This window comes from Symphalangus syndactylus, chromosome 13, assembly GCF_028878055.3.
Source record: "Symphalangus syndactylus isolate Jambi chromosome 13, NHGRI_mSymSyn1-v2.1_pri, whole genome shotgun sequence".
NCBI lineage: Eukaryota > Metazoa > Chordata > Mammalia > Primates > Hylobatidae > Symphalangus > Symphalangus syndactylus.
The window spans coordinates 113,142,890-113,161,346 of NC_072435.2; the positions used below are offsets into that span (position 1 = coordinate 113,142,890).

The following is an 18,457-nucleotide window of genomic DNA, read 5'->3' on the forward strand; positions in this document are numbered from 1 at the left end:
TTCCTGAGTAGCTGGGACTACAGGTGACTGCTGCCATACCTGGCTAATTTTTTTTTTTTTTTTTTTTGTAGAGATGAGGTTTCACCATGTTGCCCAGGCTGGTCTCAAACTCCTGGGCTCAAGCAATCTGCCTGCCTCAGCCTCCCAAAGTACTGGGATTACAGACTTAAGCCATCACTCCCAGGCTTGTTTGGCTCATATGTTCTGATGATCTTTCATGGGAAAAGCATGCCTCAGGGAGTTTCTTCTTCAGCCTGGCCCCTGAAACAGGGAGACATGTGGAGCTGACTTGAACTTGACCTGAAGCCTAAAGAGGAGCCTCTTAGGTAAACCCAACCTAGAATCGCAGACCCACGAGCACGAGGATAAATGTTAGCTGTTGTAAGCCACGGAGTTTGGGGGAGGCTTGTTACACGGCATTACCGTGGTGATAGCTGGCTGATACACTGGCCAATGTCATAATTCGAGCTTCTTTCTGTACAACAGACAACAATAGAATTCAGACCTGTCTTGGCGGTAGTGCAATGCAGTAATTCTCAAATTTTTTATTGGCATAAATAATTCAGACGTTGGTTTCTCACTAAACATTGCACTAAACACAAGAAACAACAGGCTTGCCGGCTCAGAGGCACACAAACTGTCCAACAGCCCAAGTTAGAAATACTTTTTTTAGAAGTGTAGAAAACTTTATAAATGATTCTGTACAAATATACACAGTGGACCCTCCATCCATCTGGCCTTTCTTTCCTGGATGGCAACTGAATAGAGTGTTCTTTCTCAGCAACAAGACATTGGCAACAAGTGAGAAAGAGAGAGACAGAGACGGAGACAGACAGAGATAGAAACGGAAAGGAAAAGAAAGAAGTGGCCCCAAAAAAGAAAACATGAAACCACCTTCTTACGTCAACTCATTCTGCAACAGTCGACACAAACAAACATGGAGAAAAGAATATAGACCATCGGTCCGCGTTGGTCTGTACAAGAATTAGTCTTTATATATATAATATATATGTATAATATTTATAGGTCTATATACTTTGTGTATAGAAAAAGATAACAGCGTAATTTACATATAGAGAAAGCCTTTTTACAATTGAGGAATTTTCCTAAGGTCAGTAACTTCAAGAATAATCAATCAAATGAATCATGCGTTAAGTCTGTGGAGTGGATCCTGGTACAAGATCAAGTCTCAGAGAGAGCGAGAAATGAGAGGCTTGGGGTGGAAACGTTGACCACCTAAGTCTGGGATCTTCTCTGCCTGGTCCAGGTATGGTCAAGGGCATAGACGTGATGTGACTTGCCTTATCTGCCCCAGTGAACTTCTGCTTTGGGATCTGGACGAAGAATGTTCTGTTTCTATGAGGACTTTGGTGGGGTGGGGGCTGGTCTTGCCAGAGACTCTCTCACATCCTAAGAGACCTCTGCCTTGTAGACAGGGGTAGGGGGTGTCCTTATGAGACTTGGGCATCCCTCCCCATGTTCACCAGGACACAAGTATCTAAATAAATGGATGACACCCACCACCTCTCTATTCTAGTCCCTTATTTTTTCAGGAATGTCCCCCTAGAGGTGGGATTCTGGGGGAAGTTCATTTGCGTGATTGAGAAGAAAAGCCACATTGATGAAGCACCTACTGTGTGCCAGGTATTGCGTAACGTTATTGACATTCATTATTTCACTCACTCCCTCCAATAAACTCAAGGGTTAGTGATAATATTAAGTGCTCATGGGCTGCACAAAGCTAAGAAAATTCAAGGAATACTCTGGAGGGGCTGCTGATGCTCAGAAAATGTTGATGAAATCATTATCCACAATAGACAGTGGCTCAAGAAATGCAAATTGAGTCAAGTTGAAGCAGATAAACAAGCCTCGCTAATTTGCGGTAGCCACATACACCCTGGGAGTCTGGCGGTCAGCAAAGATGCTTTGTTTTCTGTCTTTCAAACCCTGACATATATTTATAGGGACAGCAAACACACCATTCCATCAACAGGACTGACACATTCTTTTCCACACTTCAGGCTGTATTGCAGACTTGGCCTGTGGCCCACTATGGCTCCTAGGTCTTCTTCAGTCGTTTCTGTAACAAACCAGCATTTTGCCATCATACCTGTAATGTGTAGTTAGGGTCTTTCCATAAATACATTTCCACATTCACGCTTGTCCTTGACCTCAACACTTCAGGGGCCTATTCACAGAGTGATATGAACTGTCCAAGAAAGAGGACACGGTAAGACTGCTGAAGGAGGTTTTTTGGTATGGCAAGACAGAACTGGGGGCCCCAGAGACATCAGAGACACAGGTCGCAAGAGTTGATAGAGGGAAAGTGAAGCAAAAGAGGAACAGGAATGAAAATGCATTAAAAAGAAGGGCTCATGGCCAACCCATCTATAGCCAAGATGCCCATGGACTTCAGAACCCAATGCAGGGCACTAAGAAATAGAGACATATCCTTCACTGTGTGGAGGCAGGCAGAGAGAGAGACAGAGAGAGAGAGAGAGAGAGGTCTGTAGAGCCAGAGAGGGATGCAGAGCAGGCCTGAAGTGGCCTGAGTACTGGTCTGACTCCAGCAAGCACAAAACTCTCCTCAGACATCTTCCCCCACAGGACACCAAGGCTAACAGTAGGAACCAGAGCATGCTGGGGAAAGAAGTCAAGGTCTCCACGTCTGAGCCTGGGCACCCTCTGTTTGGAGATGGAGCCTCCAGGGTCCCAAAATCAGGCTTTGGGGAAAGCAGGGAAAGGCAGGCAAGTGCCAGGGGGCAGGATTTTAGCCACTTGCAGTTACCCTCAATAAATCATGATCTTGCCTCTGAGTCCACATATAGGCTGTTCCTTCTGTCTGACACGCCATTCCCTACCATTCTACTCAAATTTCAAGACATGGTTCAGAAGTCTCCTCCTCTGAGAACCCTTCCCGGAGGGTCTTTTTCTGGGTTGGGAGCTCCTCTGGGGCGTCGGGACCCTACTGGAACTCCTCCCTCTCTTCACCGGACTCCTAGTACCCTGAAGGCAGCACCCACTTTTCTCCATTTTTTCCAGAATCACAGGAGGCACTTAACAAATATTTACTAAACGACTATATAAAATGAAGATTTGGGGAATGAAGGGACAAGGTTGCTCCATGCTGGGCTCTGCTGAGGGTGTAGTGAATGGGGCTGGGGACATGAGCCTTTGAAATACAGGGAAGATTTTCTTAGAATCCTTTGGCTACTCAACTGGAGGCATTTGAAATCCACCAATGTACCCAAAAATAGGGCTATGAGGAAACTAGAGGACCATGGCCCAGAAGCAATGCCTTGTGGAATATGGGACAGCTATGGGAGCTCATGGAGAACAGACTCCAAATTGGATGCCATCTTGGAAGTGGATTCAGAGAAGCTCGGGTGACACCATGCCTGACATGCCACCATATGGGCTTCTTGCCTCTATGCTCCAAGCCTTGAGGCTTTATGAGGATTGAATCCAGACAGCAAAGTCAGGGTGTGTTTTGTTGGGGTGGGGAGTACAATCTATGATATTCCTTGATAGGTAGCGACCACAGGGGTCCTCAGGAGGAGATAGACTTCTGAAAAGAAGGACGAAGGGGCCAGGCAAAGATTTATGCATCTCGCAGTTGTGCAGAATCCTGACCAAGGGCAGCCCCTCCCTTAATGCTCCAGTCGAGCCAGACTGTCCAGATAGCTTTGAAGGGGCAGGGTGTGCAGTGCTCCCTAGAAGACTGGCTAGGAGGGAAAGGGGGCTGGGGCAGGGGGCCTCGGTATGGCAGGGCAAGTACCTTAGAGTACCTTGATGCCCAGGCTGTAGCTACATAGCAGTTACTTGAACTTACACAAGTTCATATGTACCCATTTAAAAATTATTTGTAACACATATAGAAAAATAAGCAGAGGAAAATGGCTAGAATCTTACAGGACCAATACATTACGTTAATTGCCCAGGACGCACTTAAGCTGCCAGTGCCCCAACCTGGGCAGGGCTGTGTTGGGGAGAGGTTGACCCCATCTGGGGCAGAGCCCCAGCCAACTCAATTGTCTTCTTGGAAGGTGTCCCAATTCCCAAAGCAATTTTCCAAGATCTGGTCTTTTGTGCCCGACTCTTCCTCTCTGTTACCCTTCCCAATCCTGGGACTGCTGGAAGCCCCAGGGATTTGATTCTAGGGATAAAACAGCAGGACCTACAGAGGCCATCCTCACCCACTGCCTGTCTCCATGCCCAAATCAGTCACACAGGACTGGACGGAACTGCCACATCTTGTCCAGACTGTCTATGTTGTTGCTTCATTGCTACCAGAGACAGCCATTCTAACCTGGCCTGACTCTCTTCTTCACAGTGAACTGGGAATTGCAAGGAAGGTAGAAAAGGCCCTTCACTATCTGGGAGACTTTCCTTCCTGGGAAATACAGAAGGGCTTTCCCTGAGTAGCCTCAGAAAGCAACACCAAGACTGCTGGATGCAAGTCTCAAGATTTCAGCTCAGCAAGAGGATCTGCTTCTTAGAAGGGCTGTGGAAGGATGGAGAGAATGACTGGAGATTTCAGCCCCTGTCCATGCAGACGGTGAAAGGCAAGTCCACATTCTCCTTACCTAGACAGGCTTCAAACCACTGGTGACGCTAACTAGTGCTTTAAAAACCTATTTCCTTGCCATGTTCACTCAAGGAGTCCCCTCCTTGTGTTTTCCTGCTCCCCTCTGATTTCCTTTCTCCCATGGAAGGTTGCAGATGGCAGGATGCTGGATTTGAATCCTAGTCGTGTGGCCTGGAGACAACTCAGGGGACATTTGGCAATGTCTGGAGATGGTTTTGGATGTCACACTTTGGATGTCAACTGGAGGCTTTTGAAATCCACCAATGTACCCCAAAAAAAGGGCTATGCTTGAACTAGAGGACCGCGGCCCAGAAGCAATGCCTTGTGGAATATGGGACAGCTATGGGAGCTCATGGAGAACAGAGACTCCAAATTGGATGCCATATCAGAAGTGGGGGTCAGAGACACTCAGGTGACACCATGCCTGACATGCCACCATATGGGCTTCCAGCCTCTGTGCTCCAAGGCTTGGGGCTTTATGAGGATTGATTCCAGACAGCAAAGTCAGGGTGTGTCTGGGGATGTTTTTGGATGTCACCAGTACCAGGTGCTACTGGCATCTTGTGGGGAGAGTTGAGGAAGCTGCTTAACATCTCCAATGCCCAGGACAGTCGCCGCCTCAAAGAATTATCTGGCCCCAAATAGCTCAACAGTACTGAGGTTGAGAAACCCTGGCTTAGAATGATCATCTCTTTCTCCTTCTCTTCCTTTAGATCTTGACTTAAATGTCACCTCCTCAGAAAGACCTTTGCCAGCAGCTGTCCCACAGTAGTGCCCTCTCCCATGTTTCTGGTCCCCCGTAAGTTTTCTTTCCATAGATCTACATGAGTTGCAAATTTATATATTTGCTGTTGGCTTGGTTCTTGTCTCTCTTCCCCATTGGGCTTTAGGCATCAGAACAGATGAGACATTGTATCACTCATCACTGAATGCCCAGCGTCTAACACATAGTAGATGCTCAACAAATCACCCATTGAATGAAGGGTTGGTGAAGAAATCTCTGTCAGAGAGGACAGAGGTTCACTGAATTCCAAACAAACCCAGAATGCCAGCATCTGTGTGAGGACACAAAGACCTCCCTTCTACCCTGATCATCCCGTCGCCCACCACTCAGAAAAGGCCTCTCTGGTTATTGTTGGCCTGTATTTATTTCCTCCTGATATCCTGGTACCAGCCTTTCCAAAATTCTCACTGTAGTGCTGGAGGTCAGGGTATTTCTAAACTGGAAGAACTAGCCAAGCTGGTATTTTTTTTAAGTGGTGGGAAAGAAAAACTAAGATTTGTTTTTAATCATTAGACTTTCAAATCTAAGAAGGCGCAATGCAAATAGCGTGTTGGCATAAACAATTGCTGCCTGCTCAATGAAGGGAGGGAGCCGTTCTTCTGAGCTAATTTAAGCTAAATACATGGCAGCTATTTTTCATCTCTACAATTGTGCAACTTTCTCCTCAGTTTACAATACAGGGGAGATATTATCGGGCAGAAGGTAGATGGGGGATAAGTGAAGAGGAGAAGGAAAAGAAGAGGCAGTGGACAAGAAGGTACTCTCAGCCACTGAGCTGGTGATTAGAGGTATTTCAAGAGCTCAGGAGTAGAGCTGGTGGTCCACTAGGACCTCAAGATCTTATCTGGGTGGAAACTTGATTTTGAACCTTCCATTCAGGGAAGAAACCGAAGAGCAATTGGAGTCAGGCTCCTTTTCCTGCCCTTTATATGCAGCACCCCCTGACTTTCCAGAAGCCCAGACTGAACTGCAGAAATTTTACAAACCTCCTCAAGAAAGAAAAGCCCTTGCAGCTCTCCTGCACACCACCATGCACGCTGTTATTCCTTAAGGCCCCCATATGCCATGACTTCCAGCCCAGCTGTTACTAGACTGGGGGTAGCATTCAGGCCTTGTGGTGAAGCCGTCCCAGAAGATAAATGATTTTTCTCCAAGCAGGCAGATTACCGAGTAGGATCATACACAGAGTCTTAGAGACAGAATCTTTCTTTCTGCATTTTCCAAGTTCCCTAACTGAGAAGAAACATCTGCAGGGCCCTGATAGACTGTCCACCAACTACAGCCCAAATGGCTTGGCTTCTGGAAGTTTCTGAGGCCTGAGTTCTAAACCTACCTCTGCCTCTTAGAAGGGACCTGACTTAGGGGAGTTTATTATAGCTTCCCTCTCTGGGCCTCAGATCCTGCTTCTGCGAAAGGAGGAGAAGTATTACTCGTATCCATCTTAAGTGGTAACTCGAATGCCCTGAAGCTACATCTGTGATCAGTGGGAAGGCATGCTGTGATGGATTAGCGATGTCTGCCAAGAGTACAGGAGGGGACGCTGGTGGTAGATCCATTACATATTTGTACTCCTTGGACCAGATCTTTATCCTTCTAGATCTTATAGATAGAGGTCCTTCTAGATCATCAACCCAATGACTTGCTTGAAGATGAAAACTCAGGTGAAAACTTAACTAACCCTTCTGAGGGTGTTACATCTTATATACTTTTCACATTGGCCTCCAAGCCATGGTATGTTGGAGAAGCCACCAACACACAGCAAATTTGACCCCTCCATTGGAAGACACCATCAGCCAGATGTAGTGTTCTTGTTCATGGAAGCACTGTCCACATGCATGGAATCGGGGTCTAAGCTACCTTTCTCATCTCCTAGCAGGGTCTATGAATGCTAGTGGTCAGCTCTTTTCTGTGGGCCAGTGCATTGACATTGCCTCCTTCAGTGCCATGTAAGGTATCAAGTCTCATTCGCAGAGGTTGACCTTGTTGGAGATTCAGAAACAAGCCTGGAAAAGCTTGGGAAGAACAGCCTCCTATCAGCCATTTAGAGATTCAACCACACAACAGTGTTTTAAAAGTTCTGATAAGTCCTGCAATCAAGAAATTAGTTTCATTTTACCTAAGCATTTCCAATGCATACTTGTCCCAGGACCCTTTCAATAATGCAAATCCAGCTAGTTTTCCATGGAATGAAAGGTCTATGGGACACGCTTGGGAAACAAGGGCTTATTTAGATCAGGCACATTCTAGACAGAGTCCATCTCCTCCAGCTCAGTCCTCAGTGGAAGGAGGGCAGCCATTCTCAACCCCATGAGATGAATCCTTCATATTCTTGGTGTTAGGAAATGGGAGCTGCATGATCCCAGTGAGTGGGAAGCAAGGGCCCTTTCCCACCCTGAGAGAGAAGAGCACTCACTGATGTACGCCTCTCAGGAACACAGGACCACAGTTCAACAACCAGCAGGAGAGAGGGAGGGGATAGGAAGCCTGGAGCAGGGACGCTGGAGGGACCCAGGAGTGGCTCTGCCAACCCAGATGTACATTTCCTGGAAATCCGGGCTGCTGCTGGCAGCCTGTCAGTTTGAGAACATAAGTGCAAGCTTCCGTGCAAACTCCCAGGAGGGTCTCTGCCGGCCCCTGCACCCTCCCTTCCACAACTTCCTGCTTTTCCTCTCTCTCTCCTGGTTCCAAGTTGCCATTAAGTCTCAGAGGCTGGGACTGTAACATCCCCATGAGCAGCTGGGCATGAATCCCTCGACCCGGGGGTGGGTTCCCAGGAATGGATGAGCCTAATGACTCATTTTTAAAATGCTGGGTCTGCAATTTGGAGGCTGATTTCTGTCCCTGTACCACAGTTGCCCCATTGAAATGAGAATAAGACTGCCTATCTCCCCAAACCATCACAGGAATTCCAGCCGGCATGTAGTAAGTGCTCTGTGAATGGAGGCTGTTCAGGGTAGATTGTTATTCTGCCCCCTAGACATCCTGGGCCACCTGACCCAATGAGTCGCTTCATAAGTCACAGATATTAAGCCTGGCAAACTGGCTGGGCACAATGGCTTAGCCCTGTAATCCCAGTGCTTTGGGAGGCTGAAGCAGGGAGATTGCTTGAGACCAGGAGTTCAAGACCAGCGCGGGCAACGTAGCAAGACCCTGTCTCTACAAGTAAAAAATTAGCCAGGCATGATGGTGTGCACCTGTAGTACCAGCTACTGGAGAGGCTAAGCTGGGAGGATTGCTTGTGGCCAGGAGTTTGAGGCTGCAGTGAGCTATGATCATGCTGTACTCCAGCCTGGGTGACAGAGCAAGACTCTAACTCTAAACCACAACAAACCTAACAAACTCATTGGGGTTGATATGGTGCCCACAACATGGTCTGGCAAAGGGGAATCCCGATACCACCCAGCCCTGCCAATGGTGCCCTTCTAACTCCCTGTGCCAGGGTCTTACTCTTACCCAGCAACCCTCTCTGTCTGCATTCTGTAAACATTTCTTGAGCACTTACTATGTGCCAGGCACTGCTAAGACAAGTCCAGGAGGCCACTGGGACAGCAGATTTTCCACCAACTTCCTGCCCCACTACTGGTTTCAAAATTAAACTGGTAACAGAATGGGTATGGATTGCAGGGCCTCGAGAAGGGAGTCTGGGCTTTGGGTTAATATCATAGTCAGGCACTGACCAGAGGGGACAGAGGTTCACTGTGGCTCCACATTCCAGGACCCAGACTGACATTTGCTGCCTGTCACTCCCCTTGGAGTTCAAAGTGATTCCCTTGCAGGTGTGTGCAGGTGAGGGGGAGGTGGATGGGAGGAGGCGAGGCTGGGAGCCAGGGAGAGTGGCCACGTCAGTCTGTCTGGGAACTTCCCCACATCACAGGCAAAGCCAAAAAAGGAAACAGCAAAATGTAGCTCATCAAAATCCACTCCTTTGTCAATGAACAAGAGTATAGATAAAATCAGATGCTGTGTCACCAACCGCTTTGGATAGGGTCATGAGGCACATTCAGGGGTAAAGTGACAGTCCTGCTACAGGCAAGCCACTTACACACAGGCTGTTCCCATACAGCCACAGAACTGAGATCCAGAGCTGTTGGAATTCAGTGATGGGACGTGTTGATTGGGGCAAGCTTGGTAAGCATGACCGCAACAGCCTGACCTTGTAGACCAGGAATTCTGGGGAATCTATCTTTCAGGGGACCTGGGTTCTACGGTGGAGGACCAGTCAAGGCACAGGAGAAAACGTCTTAGAGGGTGTTATGAGTTGTGGTCTCCCCAGATCCTTTCCCCAGCAAAAAAAAAAAAAAAAAAAAAAAAAAAAAAAAAAAAAAAAAAGACATGTTGAAGTCCTCATTCCTAGTACCTCAGAATGTGACTTCATTTGGAGAGAGGTCTTTGCAGATATAATTAGTTAAGATGAGGTCATACGTAAGTAGGGTGGGCCCCTAATCCAATGTGACTCGTGTCCTTATAAGACGGCCATATGAAGATAGGGACACACAGAGAGATGATGAGGGCAGGGATTGGACTGACACGGCTGCAAGCCAAGGAATGCCAGTGATGACCAGGAAAGCACCAGGAGTTCAGAAGCCGCCAGGAAGGATTCCCTTACAGATTTCAGGGGGAGCACGGCCCTGCTAACACTTTGATTTTGGACTTCTGGCATCCAGATAGGTGAGAGATGATATATCTGTTGTTGCAGGCCCCAGTGGGTGGCGGTTTGCTGCAGCAGTCCTGGGAGCCTCACAGAGGTGAGGGGGGCTTGGGGATATGGTGGCACAGTGGAACAAGACCAGCCTGCAGGGGATGGATGGGTGAAGTGAAGGTGGGCACAGGATGAGGATAGGGAGGGCATATTTTGGGAGTCAAGACTGAGAACCAGTGTGGGGAAAGAAAGCCAGCGATGGGAATAAAATCACAGAGCGTTGGAACCCTAATCTAATAAGACTGTTGTCCTTATCGGAAGAAGAGATACTGGGGATGTGCAGTCACAGAGGAAAGGCCACGTGAGGTCATGATCAGAGGGCAGCTGTCTGCAAGCCAAAGAAAGAGGCCTCACCAGAAACCAACCCTGCTGACACCTTGATCTTGGGACTTCCAGCCTCAAGAATTGTGAGGAATAAATTGGTGTTGTTTAAGCCACTCAGTGTGTGATATTTTGTTATTATGGCCACTCTTACTTAGCAAATGAAGAGTTTTAAAGTCCAGGGAGTTGATCCAGCCTTCAGGGCCTGAATTGCCTCCATATCACACAGGCCAAGCAGTCAACACCTGCTCCACCCTATCCAAGGACAGGGAGTTCTCTACTTCCTGAGGCAGCCCACTGCATCTTGGGGCAAGCTGGCCTTCTTCCGCTGAAACAAGTTCTCTCCCCCTCCAACTTCCTGTTCCTCCCCTGACAGCCATATATCCAATCCTCTCTATCAAAGGCTAGCAAAGTTACGAAAGGGCCAGATTGTAAATGTTTTTGACTGTGTGGGCCACATCGTCTCTGTTGCAAATAGCCGGCTCCGTCACAGTTGCATAGAAACGGCCATGGTTGTGTAAATGGAGAGGTGACTGTGCTCTGATAACATTTTGTTTATGGACATGAAATTTGAATGTTACAGAATTTTCATGTCATGAAATATTATTCTTTTGATTTTTCCTCAATTAAAACATGTAAAAACCATTTGGCAGGCTGGATATGGCCTATGGGGCATAGCCTGCCAGCCCTGGGTTTAGATTTCTCAAGATAATGATTGGCCTGAGCTCTGTGTCTACTACTTCCTCTGTTTGCCTTTGATGATCAGCTGTAGGTGGGGATGGGAATGGTGGAAGGTGAGATAAGGCTGGTTTTGTGTGTTTGTGGGGAGGGGCATGTTGTGTGTATATGGCATGGGAGGTGAGAAAAAGGGAAGAACTAGGTTCCCTGGATACAAAAGTCTAGTGATCAATATCAGTCAAGGGCTTCTATTGACTGACAATCCAAGGTAGCTGTGGAGACAAGTGGATGGGGTGAGGATGGGGGGTCCATGGCAAGACGAAAATTTTCTCTTTGATCAGTAAAAGGAATACCAGGACAAAATGGATCTAAGTAATGACTTTGGGCTTCCAGCTTGGCTCTGGGGAGGGGGACACACGGGGCATGTCCTCCCACAGGAGGCCAAGAAGGAAGCTCCTTGGTTTTATGAACAATCTGTATCCTGGAAGAGTTGGGTGAAATTTATGTGCAAATCCACATGCCCTTTAAAGAAAGCTGAGATGTTTCTCTCTGCAAAGCCAAGGCTTCCTGGTGAATCTTCACCCTGTGGACTGGTCCCCTTGGGAAGCCCATGTATATGAGGGTTTGCTAAAAGCAAGACAGACTGGAACAACTCGCTGTTGAGTCAGTGACTTATGTGTACAGAGCACCTGTGTGCAGCTGTGATGGGACAAGGGCAAACACACAAATCTTGGTCGTGTGGATTGTATAGAATGAGTTGCAGGTGAGGCTGGTAATTATGATGTAAAAATATACAGCCTCTTTCCTTTTTTTTTTTTTTTTCCTCCCTGCGTAAGACGAATATAACCTCCTCCCAAAACTTCATCAGTGAATAAAGATGGAAGCCAGCAGGGAAAGCAGCGGTTCGGTTCTTCCTGGATTTAAATGTGTGCAAATTAAAGCTGGTTTCTCAACAAGTCAGGGCAGTGTAGAGGGGACAGGGTAGGGGTGTCAGGAAGGGACTGAAGGCCAGGAGCCTGGCCTGGCTGCAGCAGAGACCAATGCAGGTGGGGACAGAGTAGTGAAGTGGGGAAAGATCGAGAAGTCAAGAGCAAGTGACACAGATTCAGGGATGGACCCAAGGTAGCCTGTTCCACAAAGGGCTGGGTTTTCCCCCTGGATCACTCAGGCCCTGTCCTTAATCCCAAACTGGTGCTCATGAATGAATGGAAAAATCAGCTGTTGGAGACCATGCTAGGCCTTGCAAAGGCTGTGGCTGGACATTTTAGCTAATTCTGGAAATGGGAGAGGCAAGAGTGAGAAGGTGCCAGTTCTTGTGGACATTTCAGCTGCAGGGTAGTAGACCCTGGCTGCCTCTTTCCTTCCTCATATCCTGTCTCTTGGCACAAGGGAACATGACAAGGACCGGAGCCCGTGGACCCAAGAAGTCCCGGTGTGATGGAAGAGAAGTGAGTGGTTGGGTTTCAGGCACTCAGTAGGCTGCTGGGCAGAGCCAAGACAGGTGCAAGTCCAGGCCCAGGGCTGGGACACAGAGTGTTGTGTTGGGATGGGGAGGTGTCCATTGACAAGAGCCATCCCCAGCAACCCCAGAGTGGCTGGGGCTCAAGCAAACATGTATAAGATGCCTCCAAGACACACACACGTCGTCAAGCCAAGAGCCATAGATGTCCCCAGAAGAGCAGTGTCCACTCAGGAGCAGCCCAAGCCGGGGTCTTTAGTCCTCTAGTCCCAGTAAGCTGGGAGAGTTGGAAAGGCAATTCAGGAGGGCCCTTTGGGAAACACAGGGGTTTCCTGTAGCCAGGCTCCTGGGAAGCATGACTGGTCTCACCATTCTTCCCAGTTTGGAAGCAGGTTTGGCCCCCAGAGCATGAACCAGTCTGGGAGCCACGCAAAGTGGGGAAGAGATCCCCATAGGTCTATTTGGATTTTGAAAGTAAGATCAGGTAGGGTTTTTGAAGTTCCAGTTCCTCTCTCTGGCTCTCTAGGAGGGAGATGCCTGGATAGATAGTGGCTACAAGAAAACTAAGGCCCAGGTAGTACCCAGGAAATACAGAGGGGCTGTGGCTGCCCTGGGCTTCCTGTTCACTGCCCAGATACTCCTGTTATTGCTCTGCTTGGGGACACATTTCTCTTTTGTGCCAGGTCACATCCAGGGGGTCAGGGCTTTGAAAACATGGGCAAATGACCCAGAGGCTCTCCTCTCCCATCTGCATGTCCAGCCTGCTCTCGGCATCCTTCCTACAGAACACCAGGGGCTTCCCCAACATGGTCAGGAAGAGTCGCCAGCCCAGGCTGGGATCAAGAGGAGGGAGGGAAGGTGGGGCACTGAGGGAACACACACAGGTGAGGGACACAGGCTTCCGACGGGGAAGCCACTTGAGGACCCCGCACCAGGCTACAGCGAAGAACGCAGAACTGTAACAAACATCCTCCCTTTGTGCTCCCCCAACAGGACTCCTTAAGGGTGACAGGCAGGGATATCTTTCGCAAACGTGTTATCATAGGTACAACCACATAACCCAACATAAACGCATTCCAAGGACCCGCATCCACCTTGGTGGGGGAATAAGCTTCACTGGTGTGAGTAGCAGAGAAGAAGGAAGAAAAGGAATGTCCTAGAACTCCCTGCCCAGAGCCCTGATTTTCTCAGGGACCAGACTTCAGAGGGTGCCCTGAATGACGGTGAGCTCTAAGCAGCCCCTCAGACGTCATCTTGGCTTTCCAAATGGCAAGGAGGTGGGGGCAGTGAGGCGAAAAGGGATGCTACTCTCAGAGAACAGGAAAAAACAGCAGAAATGGGGGAATAGGTCCCCCAGAGAGACCCAGAACTCAAAAGACATTCTAACCTTCCTACTGTACTTCAGAGCTCTATGCAAAGGTGCCACACGCCATGACAGGCTTGGGTTGGGGTGTCTGAAAACAGGTATTTCCAAAGGAACGAGCTTAGCCTCTCTCGACCTTCCCTACTCGATCTTGGCTCAGTAGCCTTGACTAAGCTGCCACTCGGCTCTGTACCCTTCTCTTAGCTTCCCAGATGGCACAGCTGGAACCCACCACACACAGACAGAACTGAGGGGTGCCCCATCATTGGGACAGTCTGGCTCTTGCTTGTCAAGGTGAAAGAAGAGTGAACAACGTCAAACACAGACACACACACACACATAGCCCCGTCTGTGAGCCTGCCCACGTGGGGTCTCCTGTCCTAGTCCCATAGCCCAAAGGCACCACGTGCAGCCTGCAGTGCTCTCATTTGTGCTGTCCCCTGGGCCGCACTGATCAATAATGCATCACCCTGGCTGGTCCGGTTCAGTCCTAGCTCGGGGGTCCCCAACCCTGCCCGAGGAAAAGGGCTCAGGTCTGAGGTGCAGGGAGGCCGCTGAGCAGTTGTCCAGTGCTCCCAGGTCGGTCGGGGTGGGTGCCCTCTGATGCTGAGTCTCTGGCCTCCTGAGCTGGCAGAGGACAGAGTAGGGAGGGAGAGGTGACGGGAGCCCAGGCAGCTGGGTGCCGTCCCGAAGTCCAAAGGTCACAGCCTGGAGTGGGGAGAGAAAGGAGAGAGTGGCGAGAGGTCACAAGGCTATGATGATATCATCCGTTGTGAATGAGCACCCTCTCAGAGGGCCAGGTGGCTTGAGATGAACTGTTCCTGTCTTCTGCAAGAAGACGTGGAAGAGGCCGGGCGCGGTGGCTCACGCTTGTAATCCCAGCACTTTGGGAGGCCGAGGCGGGCGGATCACGAGGTCAGGAGATCGAGACCACGGTGAAACCCCGTCTCTACTAAAAATACAAAAATTAGCCGGGCGTGGTGGCGGGCGCCTGTAGTCCCAGCTACTCGGAGAGGCTGAGGCAGGAGAATGGCGTGAACCCGGGAGGTGGAGCTTGCAGTGAGCCGAGATCGCGCCACTGCACTCCAGCCTGGGCGACAGAGCGAGACTCTGTCTCAAAAAAAAAAAAAAAAAAAAAAAAAAGAAGACGTGGAAGAGATTTCTGCTAACTGAGTTCTTCCTATATGCTGGGCTCTGCACCAAGTGCCACACACACCTGATCCCATTTAAGCCTGAGATGAGCCTGCAATATAGGCTACGAATATTTTCAAAGATGAAAATAATCAGAGACGAACTTCTATGATGGAATCATACAATTTCACAGATGAAAACACTGAGGCTCAGAGAGGTTAAGTGTTTTGCCCAAAGGCACACTGCCAGGAAGCAGCAGGGTCAGCATCTAGTGTGTGGGGCTGGGATAAAGCTCTGTAACAGCTAGAGAGGCAGGAAGAGGGGGTGGGAATGGGATCCACACTGCAGCCTCCTGCTATGAGCAGACTTTGATGTCCACTGCAGCAAAAGGAACTCATTTATTTTGTTGACTGCTGTATTCTCACTCTTAGAACAGTGTCTAGCACATAAAAGATGTTCAGTACACATGGGCTGAATAAAAAAAAAATGAATGAATGGAAGAGGGAATGAACGGAAAATTCCACTGAACCCAGCATCCCATTCTGCTAGACCACAGGGTTTCTGGTCCTGTGTTTTTTTTTTTTTTCCAGCCCAACTCCACAATAAAATATAGAAAAAGAAGCCTCCTGCCTTTGCCTCCAACCAGTAAGCTTTAAGTCCCTCTCTTCAGTTGAACTGCTGGGTCCTGCCTGGAGCTCCAACACTAATTCTCGAACTTGCCGGCACTCCTTTAGCTGGGCAGAGTTTTTGCTTGTTAAAGCTTCCTTCTGTCTGTTTTCATATCCAGTCCATTGTACATCCTGCCAGGCTGCCACAATAGGGCTCGGTCTCCCTCTTGGCAGATGACAGCAGCTGAGCTACAGTGAGTACCTGCTATGTGAGAGGCACCTGCTAACCAGGTGCTCTACACGTGGCCACATGGGACTTGCACAGCATTTCCGCTAGAGCAGTTTCACTGCCCTCACCTTTCAGAGCATGCAACTGTAGCTCAGAGAGGCCAAGTGATGTGCCCAAGACCACACAGCTATTACGCAGTGGAGTGGGAATTCCAATCTATGTCTGTCTGTAAAGTTTATGCTCCTTCCAGTGGTCTGGGGAAAGGAGAAGCCCCTGGGGAAAGAAGAGATTCCATCCTTCAGGTTCAGCAAGCTCAAATGGCAGGGGAAGGGAGTAAAAAAGAGCCTCCTAATGTCCACAGCCCCCGGGGACATCTGCTCTTCAGGATGCTGCCTTGGGGAACTCCATGGGAAGACTCTGACAATGGCTGTGGTACACCACACACAGGTCGGAGTATCTGCATCTGTGGGTACTGCTTGTCTTTAGTGGGTAAGCCATGGCAGTGCAAGTGTGTATATACACGTCTTCATGTAGCATGTAATGTGATTGTGTACCTGTGTGTGTATGTGTCTGAGTCTGCCTATGTATGCAGGCTTCCGTGTAGGGGTGTGTATTCATGGAATGTTTTTGTATATGGACATGTGTGAGTATAGATCTGAGTGCAGCTGTGTGTGAATGAATTCGTATAGAGGTATGTTTTTAAGTACTGCTCCTGTGGCTGCATGAGTGTGAGTACCTGAGAATGTCTGTGTGAGTGTGCCAACCATGAATACCTGGGAGCAACTGGCAGAGCCATGGGGGGGCCCTCAGTAGCCTCATCTGGGCCTGTCTCCCTTTCACCTTCTAGAGAGCTCAGTCATGGAAGCTGGGGCTGGCGAGGGAGGTCCCAGAAAGATTCCACACTCATGATCTCAGATAGAGCTACTGATCTCCAGCCAGAAACAAGGGGGAGGGGCATGGTCTGGAGCCTCTTATGAGGAAGCCAGAGATACTTCTGGTAAGAAGCTCAGAGCCTTTCCTGCTCTGGCATTCATGCAATAGAGAATGCTGGAAGCTGTGATCTGCCATGAGAGGGGCAGGCTGCTGGCCCATAAGGAAGAGTTCCAGAAAGCTGGGCCTTGTAGAGGGGTGCTCTGAATACCTGACATATGGAGGGCTTGGCAGATTCAGGCATCACCTCACTGCATGATGCTCAGACTCATCGGGGCATCGATCTTCATCAGGAAAAGACAAGCAATGAGAAACCCAGGGTAGCTACAGGAACGAAGACCCATAGGACAGAATCCAGGACCCAAACCCCAAAACAGATTCCACTGAACAGAAACCTAGGAGGGAAGGGTGGTTGCCGAAGGGTGGGCACATGGATAGGAGCTTGTTGGGAGAGGAGTAAAAAAGATGCAGAGGGGATCAAAAAGGTGACAAAGGGCAGAGGACAAGGCAGTGGGGAGAGATGCTAAGGGAGAAAACCTACTCTGCAGACTTCCAGAAATGTCCAGGGTGAGACAGGCGGCGGTTTCGCTTTGGCAGTTTCTCCAGCATGTCCATGAGCTTGGTGAAGGTAGGTCTCTCTTCTTGTTCAAAGGCCCAGCAGAAGAGAAGAATATCCTAAATGAAACCAATGTGTGGTGATTACAGATAAATGGTGATTTCTTGATTATTCTTTGGCATCACATTTGGTCTGCCAATTTGTCCACTCATCTGCCCCATTTCCATATTCCTCCATCATCCATCCATCCATCCATCCATCCATCCATCCATCCATCTGGCACGTATCTACACATCTACCCATCCATATCAATTCACTCTTCCATCCTTCATCCATCCATCCACCCATATATGATCCATCCATCCATTCATCCACTCATCCGCCCATCATGCATGCATCTATATATCCACCCATCTATGTCAATTCACTCACTCATTCTTCGTCCTTCATCATCCATCCATCCATCCATCCATTTACCATCTATCCATCCTTCTTCCCATGTACTTTCTGAGCCCAAATAACAACCAGGTAAGCTCTATTCTAGAAGGTCTAGGATACGCTGAGATCAACAATACTTCCCAGTTTCTTGACATTTTTCTTAAGAGAAGGGACAAAAGGGAATCCTGGGGTCTCCATCCATATCTCAACACTATAAAAGCCCTTCAAAGTCAGAGGAGAAAAGTTACTTTTAGTAATCTCTTCATCACCTAGGTGCAGGTAATCTTTAGAAACATATCACATAATTACTCGTTCTCTGACTTATGTGTCTTCTGATCAAAAGAGAGGATTCCTCCTGCTGTGTTTTAGAGGAAGATTGTTAATATTAATATATACCCAGGCTTCTCTGTTTCTGTATGTCTTGTTCTGAGTTAGATAATGCCTTACAATTATTATGTAGGTGCAAATAAAATTAGAATCATTAATATTTGTGATGTTTTAATTCATATCTTTTAAAAATACCAGAAAAAGAGGGATATATTGGTTCTACCTAACTCAGCAACCCATAGCTAGGAAAAACCTGATCACGGGTTACTGTGCCCCTGGTGGCAGGTACCTGAAATTGCAGGCACAGTGCAGCAGCCTTGCCTTTTAAGCTTCAAACTGCTACCTG

General features: G+C 48.5%; 1 protein-coding gene across 2 annotated transcripts in view; it reads right to left on the reverse strand.

Moving 5' to 3' along the window:
- Window positions 1–510: 510 nt before the first annotated feature.
- KSR2 (kinase suppressor of ras 2) overlaps window positions 511–18,457 on the reverse strand; it is a 526,538-nt gene continuing 508,591 nt past the window's right edge. The window contains exons 19-20 of one of the 2 annotated variants that reach the window (XM_055235579.2): window positions 17,332–17,465; window positions 511–14,600 (exon numbers count right to left, since the gene is read on the reverse strand). In XM_055235579.2, the coding sequence (XP_055091554.1) occupies window positions 14,594–14,600; window positions 17,332–17,465 (141 nt within the window). In that variant the 3' untranslated portion in view covers window positions 511–14,593. Of the gene's footprint in view, window positions 14,601–17,327; window positions 17,466–18,457 lie in introns of those variants that run through there. The other variant, XM_055235580.2, reaches the window with a different exon arrangement.